The 19,240-nt window shown below is 42.8% G+C and overlaps 1 protein-coding gene across 3 annotated transcripts in view; it reads left to right on the forward strand.

Annotated features, from left to right (window-relative positions):
* Nucleotides 1–18,179, forward strand: part of pacsin2 (protein kinase C and casein kinase substrate in neurons 2) — a 39,729-nt gene extending 21,550 nt beyond the window's left edge. The window contains exons 5-12 of one of the 3 annotated variants that reach the window (XM_080757093.1): nt 729–881; nt 1,319–1,494; nt 2,765–2,885; nt 4,382–4,429; nt 7,830–7,963; nt 11,144–11,317; nt 14,419–14,600; nt 15,726–18,179. In XM_080757093.1, coding sequence (XP_080613219.1) covers nt 729–881; nt 1,319–1,494; nt 2,765–2,885; nt 4,382–4,429; nt 7,830–7,963; nt 11,144–11,317; nt 14,419–14,600; nt 15,726–15,838 — 1,101 coding nt within the window. In that variant the 3' untranslated portion in view covers nt 15,839–18,179. The remainder of the gene's footprint in view (nt 1–728; nt 882–1,318; nt 1,495–2,764; nt 2,886–4,381; nt 4,430–7,829; nt 7,964–11,143; nt 11,318–14,418; nt 14,601–15,725) is intronic. The other 2 variants (XM_080757095.1, XM_080757094.1) reach the window with 2 other exon arrangements.
* Nucleotides 18,180–19,240: the final 1,061 nt, after the last annotated feature.

A 19,240-nucleotide genomic window follows, 5' to 3' on the forward strand; every position in this document is an offset into this window, starting at 1 on the left:
TTTTGGGCCAGAAAAACATGCAAACATTTTGCTATTGCGATTAAGAGATTTATAATCAGCTAATACATTACTAACGGTTACTTTATTATTACTGTAAAATACCACTCAAAGGGAAAGGACTGCCGCGGTGATGTCTGAATACAACTTAATATATCTAACCTATGTAATTCGGCAACCCCCCCCTCCCCCAATGTCACCACATTTGGAGACGGCAAACTGCGTTATGATTGCTGCCCATGTCTGCGGAAGAAGTCCAACTTTTTCCACCTTGCCCAGACACTCTCCGTTCATTAATCTTCTCTACTGGGGGTCCCAGGCACAAAACCTTTTCCGATATTCAGGCAATAGACTGCAAAAAAAAGAGCTTATTCCCACGTACAGTCAGGTACATAAACAATCTATCAAGAAGGAGAGTACCAGTACCAGTGAAGTTGAACATTAAAAACTTCCTTTCTTTAAGATTTTTCGTTTTTCTATTTTCTTTTTATTACTATTCTACTGTTGTTATTGTCTACGCTGGAAGCATTGTCTCAAGGAAGCCAAACCAAAATACGTTTCACTCTTATGTACAGTACCTGGGTTAGGGTTAGTTGGTTACAAGATGTAACACTATAGTACAACCTTGAACCTTGAGATGGTGGTCCGCGGCCAAATACAGGTCATTCAATCATATCAATTCGGGGGTGACTTGGGAAAACGTTTGAGAACCCATGGTGTGACCCGCACAGGTGGAGACGACGAAGAAGGCGTACCACTCGGCCTGCAAAGAGGAGAAGCTGGCGAGCAGCCGGGAGAACAGCAGCAAACTGGAGAACAGCAACGCAGACGCCCTGAAGAAACTCCAGGACAAGGTGGAGAAATGCCAGCAGGAAGTTCAGAAGGTAACACTCCAGGCAAACACAGAGACAAGACCTGTGTGTGTGTGTGTGTGTGTGTGTGTGTGTGTGTGTGTGTGTGTGTGTGTGTGTGTGTGTGTGTGTGTGTGTGTGTGTGTGTGTGTGTGTGTGTGTGTGTGTGTGTGTGTGTGTGTGTGCTGTATGTAACAATGCTTTGCCGTCCATGCACGTTGTAACTGGCTGCTCTCCCACTGTCAAACTGCACTGGCAGTGTTTATGTCCTTTGTACAAGGTATTTCTGTACTTCTCATTATGTGGACATAAATAAACATTTCAAATGTGTGTGTGTGCGTGTGCACGCGCGCTCTCTTTCTCTCTCTCTCGCTCTCCTGGGGGCTTTTTCAGATGGACGTCCGTAGTCACAAATTTTCACAATCACACATTTTAGCTGACGATGAATGGTGTTTGTGTTTGTGCCCCAGAGTAAGGAGCGTTATGAGAAGTCCCTGGAGGACCTGGACAAGGTGACTCCTCAGTACATGGAGAACATGGAGCAGGTGTTTGAGCAGTGGCAGCAGTTTGAGGACGGACGCCTCCACTTCTTCAGAGAGCTGCTGCTGGAGGTCAAGCAGCACCTCGACCTCTCCACCAATCACAAGTAAGAACGTGGCCCGCTCTCCACCAATCGGTGGCCATGCACCGCACGCAAGGGGTGTGACGGTTGATTTGATCATCGATTTTAATGATAGAAATGAGCTATAGTTTAATATGATAATTATTACAAATCTATACTTATTTTAGGCCATGTCATTTTGCAGGTGAAAAGCTGTATGTGGTTAATCAATGCGTTGAAACGTCAAATAAAAGAAAATGTATTTATATCTTTTACGCGCTGCTCTGTTAAGTTTTCTGAAAATCCTATGATGCTATACCGTATATTATCGTTGATGGCGGAAACGTTTTATCTCCATAATTTGTTTTTTTCCATAAATTAGTACCTTACTTGTATCACACTACAGCGTCACATAAAAGCATCAAAAGTAGCAGAGCCACAAGCCCCGATCCGATCATTTTCATAGAACACTTCACAATCGTACAATAGTACAATATCTAAAATCACAGACAATATCCAGTCTAATAATATGACTATGGATATAATATTGATACTATGCATGTCCCGATCATGTTTTTTTTTGCTCCCGATCCAAATCTTATCATTTGAAAATGATGTGATTTCCGATCACGTGATCGGATCGGGACAACTATAGTATTGGACATGAGGTTTCAGCATGTCAGAGACGAATCTAAAATGACACGGGTGTTTTCCCGGTTTTACTGGGTGAAAATGTTACCAATACAATAAAAAGAAAAGACAGTTTCAGCCTCAACTGTATGCCACCAATCGCACGTCATAACGGGCACTACACAGAGTCCACACATAGACGCAAACCAACCAATCAGCAACAGGGATCACTGTCCATTGCAGACAGAGAATGTAGGCATTTAGCAGATGCTCTTATCCAGAGGGACATAACAAAAGTGCAAGATGTCCTGACTGATGGAGGAAGGTCAGAGGTCATTCCACAGTCAGGGGGAGCCAGGAGGAAGAGTCTGGGCCAACCTTTCCAAAACACACAATTTCACACAGTCCTACGTAGGTCATTCCACTGTTTAGAGGCAACAACAGAGAATCGTCAATTCCCCCATATAAGCCTATTTAAGCCTACAATAACAGTGCAGGTTCTGTCTGAATATTCCGATATGCATCTAAATATGTAATATATTGATGAATATCTTGATGTGTCCTGTTGAATTTCCACAACGTTGGAAGCTAGTATCTTTCTGTGACTATTTCTAGAGATGTTTGAGATGTCAGACACTCAGCGTAGTGGCAAACAAAGTGTGTCGTCTCTCTTCTTTCACCACAGATTCCAGACCATCTACCACACGTTGGAGGACACGGTATCCGCCTCGGACACCGAGGAAGACCTGAAGTGGTTCCGGTCCAACCACGGACCGGGCATGCCTATGAATTGGCCCCAGTTTGAGGTATACAATGTAGGCATTTAGCAGAGGTATATAGCATGTAGGCCTGCTGCTACATGGTAGATAAGGAGCCGCTGCTTGATTTATATGTGCATAATGTGCTATAGTTGCGCATGTCATGTGTCGCGCACCAAAAACATCGATATACAGGTTCACAACACTTCTCCCTGCGCCGTGTTGTATATCTCAGGAAATATGTTTTGCTTCACACTCTGCTGAAAAAAAATTGTAGCGGGGGTACTAACATTTTAGAGTATAGAGAAAGGAGGATTTGAATGGTTTATAAAAAATGTAAAAAAATAATAATAGGGGAGCTTTTTCCCATTGCTCATAGCTTTTCTCCCGTCAGTCTGCCGGAGTTACGGCCTAGTTTCATGCCGGTCTTTAGCGCATCCATTGCTTGGCACCAGAAGACGTAAAAGTAAATCAACCCGAGCGTTGTCTCGAGAGTGGCATAGGAGGGGGAGAGCGATATGTGTTTTATGTGATAATCTCAGGGAGAGGCGAACTGTCTGAGAAAGAGAGAGAGCAAAAGACATTGCGGTGCATGTGTGAGCCTGCAGCTCTCCGGATTTATAGCGGCTGATGATGCAGACAGAGCTGGTTGACTGGGACGGTTCATTCTTGGTTTGTGGAAAAAAAGAGTGTTTGTTAGGGGAAAGGTTGAGTAATTCGGGGAGCACACAGGACGGCATTGTTAGAAATGTGTTTGGCAACATGTCTCCCCAGGGCTTATCTTCTCTGTCACATGTGTATACACACACACACACACACACACATGCACGCGCAGCCGCGCACGCACGCACAATGATGCCTCATCGACAGAACCTGTCAAACTACTTTTGAACATTTACCATGACTTGAAGCCATCTTGAAAGTAAAGAATAACATGGCATTGTGGGCAAACCTGTTCTGCCTTTATCCCCAATGAATAGATAGCCTTATCACATTTTTCAAATCTCACAGTGATTTCACATTTTTATCACTGATTTTAGACTATTTAATTGTGGCTATAATAGAACGTATTGTAGGAGATTCCTAGGGCATTGTTTCGGGTCCAAGGACCACCACCAGGAGTCCTGCAGCACCCAGAAGCTATTTTCAGGGGTACAGGCTTTAGTTTCAACATACTATTGGTCCGACTGTCATTAGACCCTAACCTAACTATAACCGCAAGCATGGGAGCAGCGCATTTTCGACTGCATGTCCGACTGTTGTTTCCCGCATGTCGGACCTTTGTGTGTCGGATCTGCGTGTGCGTCCCATTTTCAGACTCATAATCTAAATTAACAAGTAGTAATCCGAAATAATCTGCTAAAATATGTGGACCAAAATGCGACTAGCCCTCAATCCCTGAGCGTGTTCACTTCACACTCAACGCTTTTTAACATTCCTCCAGCCTCTCCCTTTTAAATCATCCTGCTTTGACTCTCTGTTTGATATGACTGTCAGGACATCACTAAACTAAACCCGCCATTTCATCCCCCCCTGTCTGACAGAATATGGACTGGTCCAAGCCTCGCTACCACATGAGAAGGTCCATTGTAGTGAGTTCTGCATGGAAGGACTGATCCATCACAACAGCCACTGGGGGAGGGATATATATATATATATTTATTAGGGATGCACCGATATGGAAATTCTTGGCCGATACAGATGTTTAAAACAACAATTTAGCTAAAATAGATAGCTGGTATCCTGGTATAAATACTGAATTTAAACCGATTATTTAGTTTTTGTTGTTTTTTCCCCTATTGTGCCAGGGTAACAAATACATCTTCAATACAAGAAATAAATGTTCTGAATCTACAGCTTGGTAGGCTGTTGATGTAGCCAACGCACAATGTATGCTTATCGACAACAGATACATATCGGCTACACTGCCATCGGCTAATGCCAGTTTTATTTGCAGATACCGATATTGACCGATAGCGGCAAATACCGGCTGATACAGATATGTGGCCGATACATCGGTGCATCCCATATATATATATATACACCGTATATAAATATATATAGTACATTATTTTTCACCTCCACGCACAGCACTGACACTAACGCCTCGCTGTTTGCATTGGTGTGTTTCACAGATCGGTGTGTGTGTGTGTGTGTTTCACAGCTTGTGTGTGTGTGTGTGGGTGTGCTTTTAGTTCTTGTTTTTTGTCGGTTAATTCAGAATATGAAGAAGAGAACGAAACGACAGGACTCATCTGTCCCGACGACATTCTGTAGTGTCCATTCTGTAGTGTCCACTCTGTAGTGTCCACTCTGTAGTGTCCACTCTGTAGTGTCCATTGAACCTTGTCGTGCGTGCGAGCAGCCTTCCCTTTCCTCTCAGAAATGCTGGATGTTTATATACGTTTTCCTGGATGTCTCAATTCCAAGAATCTCTCAGAATCCCCCCCCCCCCCCCACACACACACACACACACACATACACATACACACAAGCCCGCCCCTCCTCTATTCTCCGATCCCCCTCCGTCTGACCCCTCTGTGACCCCTGGTGCGTTTGATCACATGATAGCCAGCCCAGCGGCGTGGCGTTGTGAGGTCGCTGTGAGGTCGCCTCGGAGGTCACCGGAGGAGACTGCAGACATCTCGGCCTGACCTTCTTTCTGAGGATTTCAAAGGCCTGCCTGGTGGAACAAACAAAGATCCGAGGGGGAGATAGGGGCAGTGGTGGAAAACTTACTCAAAAAGTATCAATACTGCAATGTAGAAATACTGTGTACTTAATGTACCAAAAGTAGAAAGTACTCATTGTGTAAGATGTCCCATTACAAGTTTTCAAATGTTTAAACATCTGAAATGTATAGGGCTGAAGTGGTTAATATATGTTTTGGGTTGTGTTGAAGTGTGTGTTGCAGTGTAATGCAGTGCCTGTAATACAGCGGTTTAGTGTGTGTTGCAGTGTAATGCAGTGCCTGTAATACAGCGCTTTAGTGTGTGTTGCAGTGTAATACAGCGCTTTAGTGTGTGTTGCAGTGTAATGCAGTGCCTGTAATACAGCGCTTTAGTGTGTGTTGCAGTGTAATGCAGTGCCTGTAATACAGCGCTTTAGTGTGTGTTGCAGTGTAATGCAGTGCCTGTAATACAGCGGTTTAGTGTTTGTTGCAGTGTAATGCAGTGCCTGTAATACAGCGCTTTAGTGTGTGTTGCAGTGTAATGCAGTGCCTGTAATACAGTGGTTTAGTGTGTGTTGCAGTGTAATGCAGTGCCTGTAATACAGCGCTTTAGTGTGTGTTGCAGTGTAATGCAGTGCCTGTAATACAGCGCTTTAGTGTGTGTTGCAGTGTAATGCAGTGCCTGTAATACAGCGCTTTAGTGTGTGTTGCAGTGTAATGCAGTGCCTGTAATGCAGCGGTTTAGTGTGTGTTGCAGTGTAATGCAGTGCCTGTAATACAGCGCTTTAGTGTGTGTTGCAGTGTAATGCAGTGCCTGTAATACAGCGGTTTAGTGTTTGTTGCAGTGTAATGCAGTGCCTGTAATACAGCGCTTTAGTGTGTGTTGCAGTGTAATGCAGTGCCTGTAATGCAGCGGTTTAGTGTGTGTTGCAGTGTAATGCAGTGCCTGTAATACAGCGCTTTAGTGTGTGTTGCAGTGTAATGCAGTGCCTGTAATACAGCGCTTTAGTGTGTGTTGCAGTGTAATGCCGTGCCTGTAATACAGCGGTTTAGTGTGTGTTGCAGTGTAATGCAGTGCCTGTAATACAGCGCTTTAGTGTGTGTTGCAGTGTAATGCAGTGCCTGTAATACAGAGGTTTAGTGTGTGTTGCAGTGTAATGCAGTGCCTGTAATACAGCGCTTTAGTGTGTGTTGCAGTGTAATGCAGTGCCTGTAATACAGCGCTTTAGTGTGTGTTGCAGTGTAATGCAGTGCCTGTAATGCAGCGGTTTAGTGTGTGTTGCAGTGTAATGCAGTGCCTGTAATACAGCGCTTTAGTGTGTGTTGCAGTGTAATGCAGTGCCTGTAATACAGCGGTTTAGTGTGTGTTGCAGTGTAATGCAGTGCCTGTAATACAGCGGTTTAGTGTGTGTTGCAGTGTAATGCAGTGCCTGTAATACAGCGCTTTAGTGTGTGTTGCAGTGTAATGCAGTGCCTGTAATACAGCGCTTTAGTGTGTGTTGCAGTGTAATGCAGTGCCTGTAATACAGCGGTTTAGTGTGTGTTGCAGTGTAATGCAGTGCCTGTAATACAGCGCTTTAGTGTGTGTTGCAGTGTAATGCAGTGCCTGTAATACAGCGCTTTAGTGTGTGTTGCAGTGTAATGCAGTGCCTGTAATACAGCGCTTTAGTGTGTGTTGCAGTGTAATGCAGTGCCTGTAATACAGCGCTTTAGTGTGTGTTGCAGTGTAATGCAGTGCCTGTAATACAGCGGTTTAGTGTGTGTTGCAGTGTAATGCAGTGCCTGTAATACAGCGCTTTAGTGTGTGTTGCAGTGTAATGCAGTGCCTGTAATACAGCGCTTTAGTGTGTGTTGCAGTGTAATGCAGTGCCTGTAATACAGCGCTTTAGTGTGTGTAGCAGTGTAATGCAGTGGTTCTCAAACAATTTCATGTCAAGGACCCCAAAATTGATGTATTTGGACACAGACCGCCCCTCATTTAACAATATTTAGTGCCAACTGCCATGGTCCCCCCCATTGTTTAGTCAGAAGTTTTTCTAAATGTTAGGGGAAAATAGCTGATCTACAAGCTAAAAACTTTTTTTTACCCTATTTTGGTTAAACTTTACTAATTTTTAGCTGCTCAGAGTCCATTTGAGAACCCCTGCTGTAAAGTATCGGTGTTCTGCTGCTGGATATGGGGCCATCCGTAGAGCCATAGTTAATCAACAAAACATGCATGAATTGGCCAACAAGTACTCATGGCATGGGTCAAGGTTGAGTGCTTAACTGTGTGTGTGTGTGTGTGTGTGTGTGTGTGTGTGTGTGCGCGCGTGTTCTAGGACTGGTCTCTAGATCTGAATCGCACGCTGAGCAGACGAGAGACGAAGAAGAGGCCGACAGACGGAGTCACGTTGACGGGCATCAGTCAGACCGGCTCAGATCAACCAGTGCAGCCGGCCAAAACCAGCAGCAGGTAGACAGACATGCACACTCGCATGCACGCACATCAGTGACGTCGCACGCTCACACACGTACTGTACATAGTGGGGCAACATTTAGTCCATCTAATGGATTTAATTGATTATACTTTTTGTATGTAATTTTATTTGTTTTATTTTGGGGGAGTGATTAATCGGAACATATTGGTTTGCTGATTAGATTAATTGAAAAAGTAATCGATAGAATAATTGCCATGCAAATAATAGATCATTGCAGAGCCTGCACACACACACACACACACACACACACACACACACACACATACATTTAACATCTTTATTTGCATTCACATTTAACGACATTAAGACATTCTTGAACCCAAACAATAGTGGATGCGCAAACTTGGAAAACTCTCCAACAAGTGCTTCAGGATACAGATCACGGGTACAGGAAGCATCGCCTTCTCATGGCGACTGCCAATTATTGCAGACACTGAACAGAATTTTGCCGATGCTTGGGCATGCCTGCAATCTGCAGGCCCCTCACGACTGATTTATGGACATTACCGAGGCTTCCAAATATGAACACAAGTAGTTTACATTTGTAGCCAAGCTGTATAAGCATATAGCATCCTTAAGACGCTGGTACTTAAGCACCTTGGTAAGGAATGCCTCTTCCAAACTGTGGTCAAACACACACACACACACACACACACACCATCCATGCTCCTGTGAACCCCACATATACGGTGTACAGCTATGCTCAAGCAAAAGGAAGGCTTGTAAAACATTCCATCAGGAAAAGCTCCGGGAGTGACGTGCAAATCCCTGAACCGTTTCCGAGGCAACGGCAAACATTTTGTAACAGATTCCTGGGCTAGGAGTCATCGACCGACCGGTAGACCCCAGTCATTTGAACGCCTGCCAGAAATAATGTGGAAATTTGGCCTTGTTGGTGCCGAGGTATTAATAATAGAGTAGGTTGGTAGCAGAGTGCTAAAGGATGGTCAGGCTTTGAACTATAGTCGGTCCCTTCAAAAGAACGATCTCAGTGTACTATTAACCACTTTCCCCGTCACTGTTCTGGGCCACATTTTGGACGTTAATAGCCGATTTATGACCACATTTTCACCAAAGACTTCTGAGCTTGTAGATCGGTTGTTTTCAGGTGTAGAAACAGAAAAGGAGGGGCTTACTGTAGTATCTCGCACCCGAGTTGCCTTGAACTGACAAAGTTCAGATCTTCAGCGATTGTTTGAAATGATGCAATGTTTACACACTCCTCCTAGCATTCCACTGTAGAGATTCTCTATCTGTATGGCTGGCGGACTAACAAGCATAGCACATGGGGCTGGCTAGCTGTAGAAAGGGGAGTTGACGCTGGGAATGTCAGGCACGGAAAGCATTTGACCTCTGATCTCCCTACATCCTAGACCCAGCCTCCCAGTCCACAAAGTCCATGTTTTTCCTGTTATCACAGGGACTATTGTTTATTTCCTTAGAGATTATTCTAATATTTATTTTTCAATTAATCAGATAATCATGAAGTGTTTTTCAAGGAATATATCAAGGAATTGACTAAATCAATTAGACTGAACATGAGTAACCACATGAGCCCTGTTTTATACAAAGGTGTCATGCAACAATAGTTTTTTATTTGTGCCTATATTGACATCACTCAAAGCGTGCTTGGTTGAATTTGTTTTGCTTTTGCAGCCTTTTGGACTTCACGGCTCATTTATGCTACCGTATAAAAAATAAGTAATTTCCTCCCCAAGATTGTATTAAATGATCAATTATGTTTTTTATAATCGATTAAATCAATTGGTTTGATAACTGTTGCACCCCTAGTCTGAACGCACAGTTCTGCTGCACTGTTCTCACTCCACGTGAGAACACACTCTAATCTGTCACGCTCTAATTACAGTTTTTCCTGAAGGTCCTTTTAATGCGTAATTAATTACTCTAAGCGTTTGTTTTGCTGACGGTCGCCGTCCAAAGTTACACGATGCCAAACTCCCACCAGCAAAGTGTTTTGGTGTAGATTAGCTTAGCTCAGTGGGCAGGGCATGACCGTGTAAATGAAGGCGCTCACACACACTCTCCCGGGCCGAACTGATAGCTGCTACTTTTCTGTAAACAGAGTAGAAACACTTGATCAAGGTTGACGATTTTACACTTTGATGTGGAAGGTGAACACAGTGGTGGTTGTTTGTCATGCGACTACTGTACATAAAAGCTCTATACCCATAGAAGCCGCAGTGCTGAATATGAATTGTTCAAGATGCCATTCAGGAAGTGGTGTTGTGTTTCTGCAGTCGGGTTTTATCAGCAGGTGATTAAATTGTTCTAGGAGACGTTGCCTTTGTGCCCTAGTGGAAGTGATGATGTGCAAATCAAGTTACACCATTTTCTTTCCAGTTGTGACTGTGAGTCACTTACAGTTTCTGTCAGATGTTTTTTCTTGTTTTTCCTTCTTTTTTTTTTACAGGGACATTGCAGAATAAACATATTGTTTGCTATGTTTAAGCTCAATTACATCCGTAAAACCTGGTCGTTTGAACTGGTTTTAGTCTTGGGTCAAAAACATCTTTGTATCATTCACGACTCATTGCAGGATTACATGACGCCAAGTGTTATTGTGTCCTTGCAAAGCCATTGACTTGTCTGTACTCGCCATGCTGCAGCGCCTCACGTTGTGCTCATGTGTCCCCGATGGCCTATCACAGTCACAGCAGCATGAGTACGTACGGAGATTCAGAGCGGTCGGTGTGTTGCCATTCAAACATCCAGAGTGCCGTGTGCTGTGCTCCCAGAGCACACAGGAAGTCATTGCAGAATGCGATGGCTGCAGCTCTAGACTGTCTTCAACATGCATCCATAGCTAACAAAACGGGTTATGATAATATTTCAAAGTGGTATGATGAATTGAATGCATTTTAAAAGTTGAAAATGGCAACATTGGTTAATGACTGTCACTTCTGACAGTCTGTGGTACTCTAGTCTAGGATGTCAAAACCAGAGCGCTTTGAAATAGAGCCCTTGATTTCCAAACGCACCTTATTATGTCATCAACATCAAACACAAGTGCAGAGTGCACACGTTGTTCCCACCGCAGGTAAAACGTGTGAGGAGTGTATTGTTCGTTTTGTATACGTATGTGTGTGTGTGTCTGTGCCACAACCCTTGTCTTACTTGTGTGTCCGCGTTGTCAGCCTGACGGTGCCGACTAAAACCGCACCGACGGGCTCGAACCCCTTTGAGGAGGATGAGGATGATGAAGATGGTGATGAGGAGATGGATGAGGAGGAGGAGGAGGAGGTGATGAAGGCCGTGGAGGAGCTGAGCACGGCCAACCACAACAGTGTGAATAAAGACGAAGTGAAAACGTTGGTGAAACAGGAGCAAAGATCCCCCCCCCACCCCCTCCTCTCTCTTTAACCTGGTGTTGTGGTTTAGGATCTATAGTGGCCTTGCAGCCTTTCCTCTTCATAGAGTCACCCCTTTGTAGACCCGAAGCTCGCAAGTTCTGCTCACCATGGGTTCCATCGGCAGATAATGCACAATGTTTGAGTTTGGTGGATCTGATCCGATCAAGAGATCTTCATTGATTGATGCCTGTGGGTAAATTCAGATTTCAGTATGAAACACCTTGAAACACAAGCGAGTATGAAAAGGATATCATCACAATCTATAACCAGTAAATAAAATTCCATACGTGCCGTGGATACGAGACTGATAAACATTATGAGCCGTGTCAGCCAGCCTACATCAGTTGGTATCATTATTGATATGATTATGGATAATACCGTACAGTATATGTCCATAAAAAAGTATGTGGTTAATGTAAGCCGAAGAGAGACATTGTTTCTTGTTGAACGAAACATTTGAACATAGTCAGCCTTTGTTTGCCACAGATTTTTATCTTTATTCAATTATCCAAAACGTAATGCAAAAATTCCGTATGACATCTCATATCGTACAAGAATTCCGTCTGCAATCTGCCGAGAGAACCCAATGGCGGAGGTCACTTCCAGCACCATTTATATACTTCGTCTTACGACACGGTCACGTGCCCAAAAATAGCCTATCTACAAGATCTGGACGCGCCGTGTCCGAGACGCGCTCTGAGCTTGTAGATCGGCTATTTTAGGCTCGCGACCCCCGTCGTTGCGACGAAGTATACAAATCAGGCGTTCCAGGTCGGGCTACAACAAGACGTCACTTCTCCAGACATCATCCATGTTTGTGTGTGTTTTCCGTCGTCTGTCCTTTCGTGGGTGTGACTCCTTCCTCTCCATCCCTGTATTTAGCCTCCTTCCTGCTTTATTGTTCAGCATCTCTACTACCCCCTCCCCTCCCCAAGGCTGTGCATTGCGCTGCATGGTCGCTGGATTGGCATCATGCACAAACCCCCAGTGGTGGAAAAGTAGCTAGGCACATTTACTCAAGTGCTGTACTGTCCACTACAATTTAGTTCACGGCTTTAAATTACTTAACAGTTGTAGATTATTCTTGAAAACATACATTAAGTGATAGATGATTATGTATAGTTTTAGGTTAAGCTGCTAAATTAAAATCAGCCCCACCATTACCACGTGCAACATTAAAGTGATTCACTTTTACTTACCTAAATCCGATACTAAAAATACCTTCTAAATCCTGACCTACAGTAACTATTAAGAAAAAATCTAACATTTAATCAAATTTATTTTTAAACAATATGTTGCAACAACAATATGTTACAACAGTACATTGCAACAACCCTAAATGGGCTTTGAAATCTGGTTAAAGGTATAGTTACGTATAGGGGAGGTCAACTATTATTTTTTGTATTATTATTACTACTAGTATTTCACCACCGCTGGCACGAACCCAATGTGCGTCTGTCTGTCACTCCTAACAGCGCCACATCCCGTCTGTCATCAAGTGTGTGACGTACGTGCTTTCGTGCACGTGTCTTGTCTGTTTTGGGTGCTCTTGTTTTGTTTTTTTTTGTTTTTTTTACAGTCAGATCTGAATCTAATCCTCACGTGATGTCATATGATCATCGTAATCATATAATCTCATAAATCCACTCAACTAATAGCAATTTGTCTATAATTTCCTTCATTCTCCAAATCTTCAACCGTTAATTTGTCGATAATCTCACACTTAGGATAATTGAATCATGTCTGTGTTGGTCTTGTTTAAAATACACATTTGAACAGGAAGCTTGTTGGGACATGTAGACACTTTAAATCTGGCATCCCTCATTTGGGTATGTCATTGATCATTATAGGCAAGATTCTTTTACTGTAAAAAGATCTACAAGCTCACAACATGTCTCATCACATCCAGTTGTGAGCTGCTATTTTTTTTTATCCTAAAGTAACCCACAGTGTAAGCAGCTTGAGTGTCAGTATTATGACAGTGTGAACCGTGAACAGGTCTGACTGTAGAATGCTCTGTGTGTGTGTGTGTGTGTGTGTATTTGTGTATTGCTCTGGGTTTCATTAGCATTATTATTCCAACGTTTTCATAAGTGTGTGTTTAGCTCCCTCTTGTGGGCACCAGGATTAGAATACAAAACACAATCATGCATTTTCAACAGTGATTTTGGTCTTGCTTGTAGTCTCTTGGTCATGCTCATGTGTTGTTCATGTGTGTCGTCATGTTTTTTGCACCGTGTGTTGTCCCATGTTGCCTTGACTCAGCACTATGTTTGTGTCGTTCTGATCACGGAAGTGAGCAAATTCATTGTTTGGCCGCAAGAAAATGGCTGCTGCCAACAAACGCTTGCCTTGCACCGGCGATGTCACAAATCAGCATGGTTTCCACTCATTTGCGCTGGACTGGGAAAACAAATATCTTCCTGTAGGCCACCAGTGGATTTGAACTTGCTTTTGGGCTTATGATTTGTGCTTGTTTTGAATACTGTGTCTGGTGTTTGTTGTTGTTTTTTTTCCCCCTTGCTTTTTCTAACTCTTTACTTTTCCTTCCTGCTTCTCTTTAGCCGGGCATGCTGGGTAGTCCTGTCGGTGTACACACGGACGTCGGCTGTTGGTAGAAGCCAGTGGTTTTCAACCATTTTCATATCGAGGCCCATTATTTATTCGGCTTTTGAGCCACCATGAGATTTAGCCTCTCAGGCCCAAAACGAAAGAATATTTTGTCCACCACAATTCCATGCAAACGTTGATCAAAATAACAATTCTTCTACATCATCTAATTGTGTAGACTTCTTGTAAATGAAGTAATGCAGATGTTTAACAATTAATTAACTCTTGAGAGCGTCATTTTACGCTCTCAAGAGTTGAAGATCTATAAGGGTCTATTTGGGTTACCAACTCTCCGTCATTTAACTGAGGACCACCTTGAACCCCCCCCCCCCCCAAGGACCACTGGTGGTCCCCGGCCCACTGGTTGAGAACCACTGGCATAAGTCATCAGGATTCACGTCTTCTTGCCCTCTGACAAAACTCTTAACTCCTTGTTTTTCGCAAACCAGTGCCGGCAGCGTAGAGAAGACTCCGGATTGGTCGGACGAGGACACGGGCGGCGCCAACCCTTTCTCCACCAACGGCGACGCTAACCCGTTTGACGAGCCGGCGTCCCCGGTGGTGTCGGTGGCCGTCAGGGCACTGTACGACTACGAGGGACAGGAACAGGATGAGCTCAGCTTCAAAGCGGGTACAGTACACACGCCGCCAAATGTCGTTCTCAAAGTGGGGTCCTTCAGGGAGTTCCAGGGGGTCCCCAGCTAAATGATAGTTAGGAACCAAATGGACCCTTATGGGACTCTCGGAGTGTGTACAAATGTATACATACAATGTATTTGTACACTCTTAACATTGATTTTACAATATGAATTGGGGTCTCAGTCCCAGAGATAGAAATTCTATTAAATGGGGGTACATGGGCTAGTGCAGGTCAAACTGTGGGTCCTTGAAATTAAAATGGTTGAGAGTCGCTGCTAGAGCCGTAAAATCTTCTTTTATGGGGGTCCCTGGCACAGCTTTTCAAATGGGGGTACCCGGGCTAATACGTGTCAATTTGGCAAGTTTGAGAACCACTGCCGTAGAGACACATACAAACCAAACCGTGTACCTCCTCGATTGACTACACGTACATCTTTGACAAATAATTTTAGTTTTTACCTCAGAGAAAATAAATAAATATATAAATTCGACCTTAACTGTAGATAAGTTGGTGTCGAAGTGCCCTTGAGAAAGACGCTGAACCCCTAATTGCTCCTGATGTGCAGGTTGGCGCCTTGCATGGTTTCCTCCACCATCTGTGTATGAATGGGTGAATGTAATGCACAATCTTATCTATGTAATCGCCTTGGATAAAGGCACTATATAAATGCACCATTTAGATAAACACATTGAATAGGAAGCGCATTCCTGATCAGCAGTCCTGAGGTAAAATGCATGATAAACACACACACTATAGGACCGCATGTATAAGTATCAGTGTGCCAAAACAATAGTCAGTGTTGCATTCCATGGATGTATTACCTTTTTAACAATTTTGTTTTTCCTATGGAAAGGTAAGAGGGTGGGGAGTCCTCCTTTTCCTTCCTTCTTTGATACTCCAGATCCACCTGGCACAGATCCACAAGTGCCAAGGTTCAAGGACAGAATCTTATTCGTCTGTTGTGTTGGCATGTGAAACACTGACGTAACACTTCAGAGTGCGTTCTGTATATTGAGAACTAGCTCTCTAGGCACTGGGAAAACTTCAACCTGTGTGAAACGTACCTGGAGTCTTTCCGGTACTTAAAAATATATATATTTATCTTTGCTTTTCCAGGCGATGAGCTCACCAAGATAGGCAATGAAGATGACCAGGGCTGGTGCAAAGGACGGCTCAAAGACGGACAACTAGGCCTGTATCCTGCCAACTACGTGGAAGACATCCAGTAGTGACCTGAACAAATGAACAAAAGGGAAGGAAGTCTCTCCCTTCTGATGAAGACTCGGAATGGGAGACAGAGAGATAGAGAGATAGAAGTGTTTTTCAGATTAGAATAGTACAATCCCAAAAACATTGTAGCTTGCCATCTACAGTTTGTCCTTGGTAGAACTTGACTACATGAAATCCTACAGTCCCTATTCTCTGGCTAACATTCGGTAAAAAACTAGCTGACCTACAAGCTCACAAACGCATTGCAGCGTGACTCATTGTGAGCTTGTAGATCACCTATTTTTGTCAAAGAGATTTGTTTTCAAAGGAAATACTAGCGGACCTAGTAAAGAGCCATGGGGGACCCCGATCAAGTGTATAGGTTCTAAGTGGTTAAGTACCAAATCAGAAATCACCCACATCCAATTAACACTGACTTTAAGTTGTCCACGTGACCATGTGGGGATGATCCACACTAATTTCATAGTGGAAAAATGTAAATTATGTTTTAAGCTGACTAACAAAGCCACTGTTAGATTATTATTTCTGCTGTTACAAATATAAAATAAGGGAAATTACCCCCCCCCCCCCCCACACCACACCACACACACCTTTGTCTTTTTATTTTTCCAATTATTTAAATTTGACATATGAAACCAAGAAGAACTTTACTTTCTACCTATTATAATTGAACACAGTCACAGACAATGTTTTAGTTTGTATTTTAAAATGACCTTTTGAAGCAAAATTTAAATTCGGATGTTGAGAAAGGCAGGGCTGGGCAATATGTCTATTACCGGTATCAATATCGTGATATGAGACTAGATGTTGTCCAGGATTTTTCTTTTAAGTGTTGTCTTTTCCTGGTTTTAAACTACTTTTAATTTTTATTCTTTCAAAAACAGCCAAATTAGCACAACATTTTGCTAAATATTTTTCTAATTTGATATCATGATACCAATATTATAATATCACGGTATTTGCTCAAAGATATTGTGACTAGATTTTGCCCATATTGCCCAGTCCTATGTTGAGACCAATGTAGAGCTCATACAGTATGTGCTCTCAACCGAGTCAGCCACTTCCTCTCTGATGTTTCAGTTTGTAGATCTTTAACAAATGCTTAGAGATGTTAAAATCCGCTCAGTTCAGTTCCTCTGTTCAAAATGGCTCGGTAGCCCTTGAATGTACATTCACTGATTGTATTGGCTCACCTATTGATTGTACACTTAAGCCTCGTTTACACTTAGTTGCATGCTGCATGCAGTAAATAGCAGATATACAAGCACACCACGCATCACATTCGTGGCGTGTGGTGTGCTTGTAGATCTGCTATTTACTGAGCGCGATGCCGGCACGCAACAAAGTGTGCCGTCAACGAGGCTTTAGGCTGATGATGTTGCTCGTTCCGTCGCTGCACCACTCGGCTCTCCACCGAACAACTCGTGCTCAATCCTTAACACACAAATCACTTTATGTTCTATAGTATAGACCATGTCCATTCTAATTCTCGTGAGTGTCGTTAATTTCCGTGTTTTTCCTTTAACACTCTCTGAATGTTTTTTTTGTTCGTTTTTGTTCTCCTTCCATTAAGGGGTCTCACTTGAAGCTCCATGATATGTTTATTCTTGCACTGGATTTCAATTGCCAAGTAATGGGAGATTGTTCTAGTGCTTCCCTTTTTTGAAATTATGTGTTACACGTTTTCAGCAATAGAATCCACTGCAAAGTATGATATTTCACAAGTTGGCGATGTTAAAGGTGTTTTTTCTGCCTGCGTGTAAATAGCATAGAAGCCTGTGAACAAAAATAAAGCATTCAGGTGATGTTTAGTTGAAAATTGAAGACTTAATTTATATTATGCCATAAGTGCTTTTGTTCTCCTGTTGGAATGCTGTGATTGGGGAATCGGTTTGTACAATAATTGAATGTTGTTTTTTGTTTGGCAAATTTCCCAAAATTTGCTGTTTTTGTTACATTTGTAAATAATATGATTGTTTTTCTCTTTTACAGATGGCCATACTATAGTTTGAATCAACAAAATGTACTCAAATTGGTTTAATAATACTATATTTCCAAAATATCCTCTCATGCCTGATTTACAACTGTTTGTTACACGTGTTCTGTTGGGAAGATGAACTACAAGCTCTTTCCTTTGCATAAGCTCTAGTTAATTTCATTGATTGAACATTGTCTTTTATTTGATGCCTTTGACTGCAGCAGGAGTGTTTTTCTGTTTTACGGTGAGAGAGATTGTGCCATGTCCCAAGACACGCTGTCTACAGAATTCATATACTTAAATTGCACAGTTTAGATTGTACATGTGTCCCACATCATAAAAAATAAACAAATTCACTGAAATTTGGTTTTGGTGTTGACTAATTAATCAAAATATATAAATAAATAATTGTATGATTATGGGGTTGAATGTGACCCTGTCTTGTCTTGCCATGTTTCTCTATCTTTTGCCACCACATTGACCTATGAAATATAAAGCATAAAAAAGTAAAAACTGCTAGACATGGAATGGCTTAGGATTGACGACAGAGTACAGTAACTTGGGACGTACTGTCAAAATACTTCCTTAACATGGTTCAACAAACCATGTTCAACACAGATTTAGCTCAAACAAAGGGTTAAATTAATTTCACTCGCTCCTATGCCACTAAAATGTGAACCCCTAGACTCCTTCAAAACCACTCAAAGCACGTATACAGGCAACTGCAATTCAAAACTGGCCCCTGTAAAAAGTCCCTCCCCCATATTTCTATACTGTACGTTTTCCCTTTTTTCTAACCACTAGCGCTGTGCCTGTTGGACCCTCTACAGAGGTGCCCGTTGGCTACTTTAGAACGAATCGAACGATGCAAGTTGGAAATGCATGCCCCACCCAGATATTATGTCCCTTTTATGGCCATATATGGAGTTCTTTGTCAGACATACCCAAATATGGAGTCTATGCAGATGTCAGAATGATGCCAGAACAGGCCAGCCCCATATATGGACACTGGGCAGGGCCCGGGCAGAGGCCTTTTTGGGGCGGCTCTGGATAACCGTGGGTCCGACCTTCTCGACATCGGGCACTGCATTCCCTGTGGGGGTGTGGAACGCATGTATCTAATTTGAAGTCGGTGTGGCGAACGGTTCTCCATTTACGTGGATTACAACAGTACACACATACACAGCCAGAGACTGCATTTATAGATAGGTCATGTATTTAATGATTTCTGTTTTTGCATAGAAGTGTATATTTGTATATCTTTAAATATTCTGATGAACTGAAAATGAAGTACCCTTATGTAAACAAGTCTTAGTGCTTTTTCTGGTGTACTTTCCTTGCACACGTATTGTTGCCCATTCTGCAAACTGTTAATAAAATGTTCAATCAATCAAGTCTGGCTGGGACGCCTCACTGCCACTGG

This window comes from Protomyctophum bolini (genome assembly GCF_963924005.1).
Source record: "Protomyctophum bolini genome assembly, chromosome: 23".
In the NCBI taxonomy this organism is placed as follows: Eukaryota; Metazoa; Chordata; class Actinopteri; order Myctophiformes; family Myctophidae; genus Protomyctophum; species Protomyctophum bolini.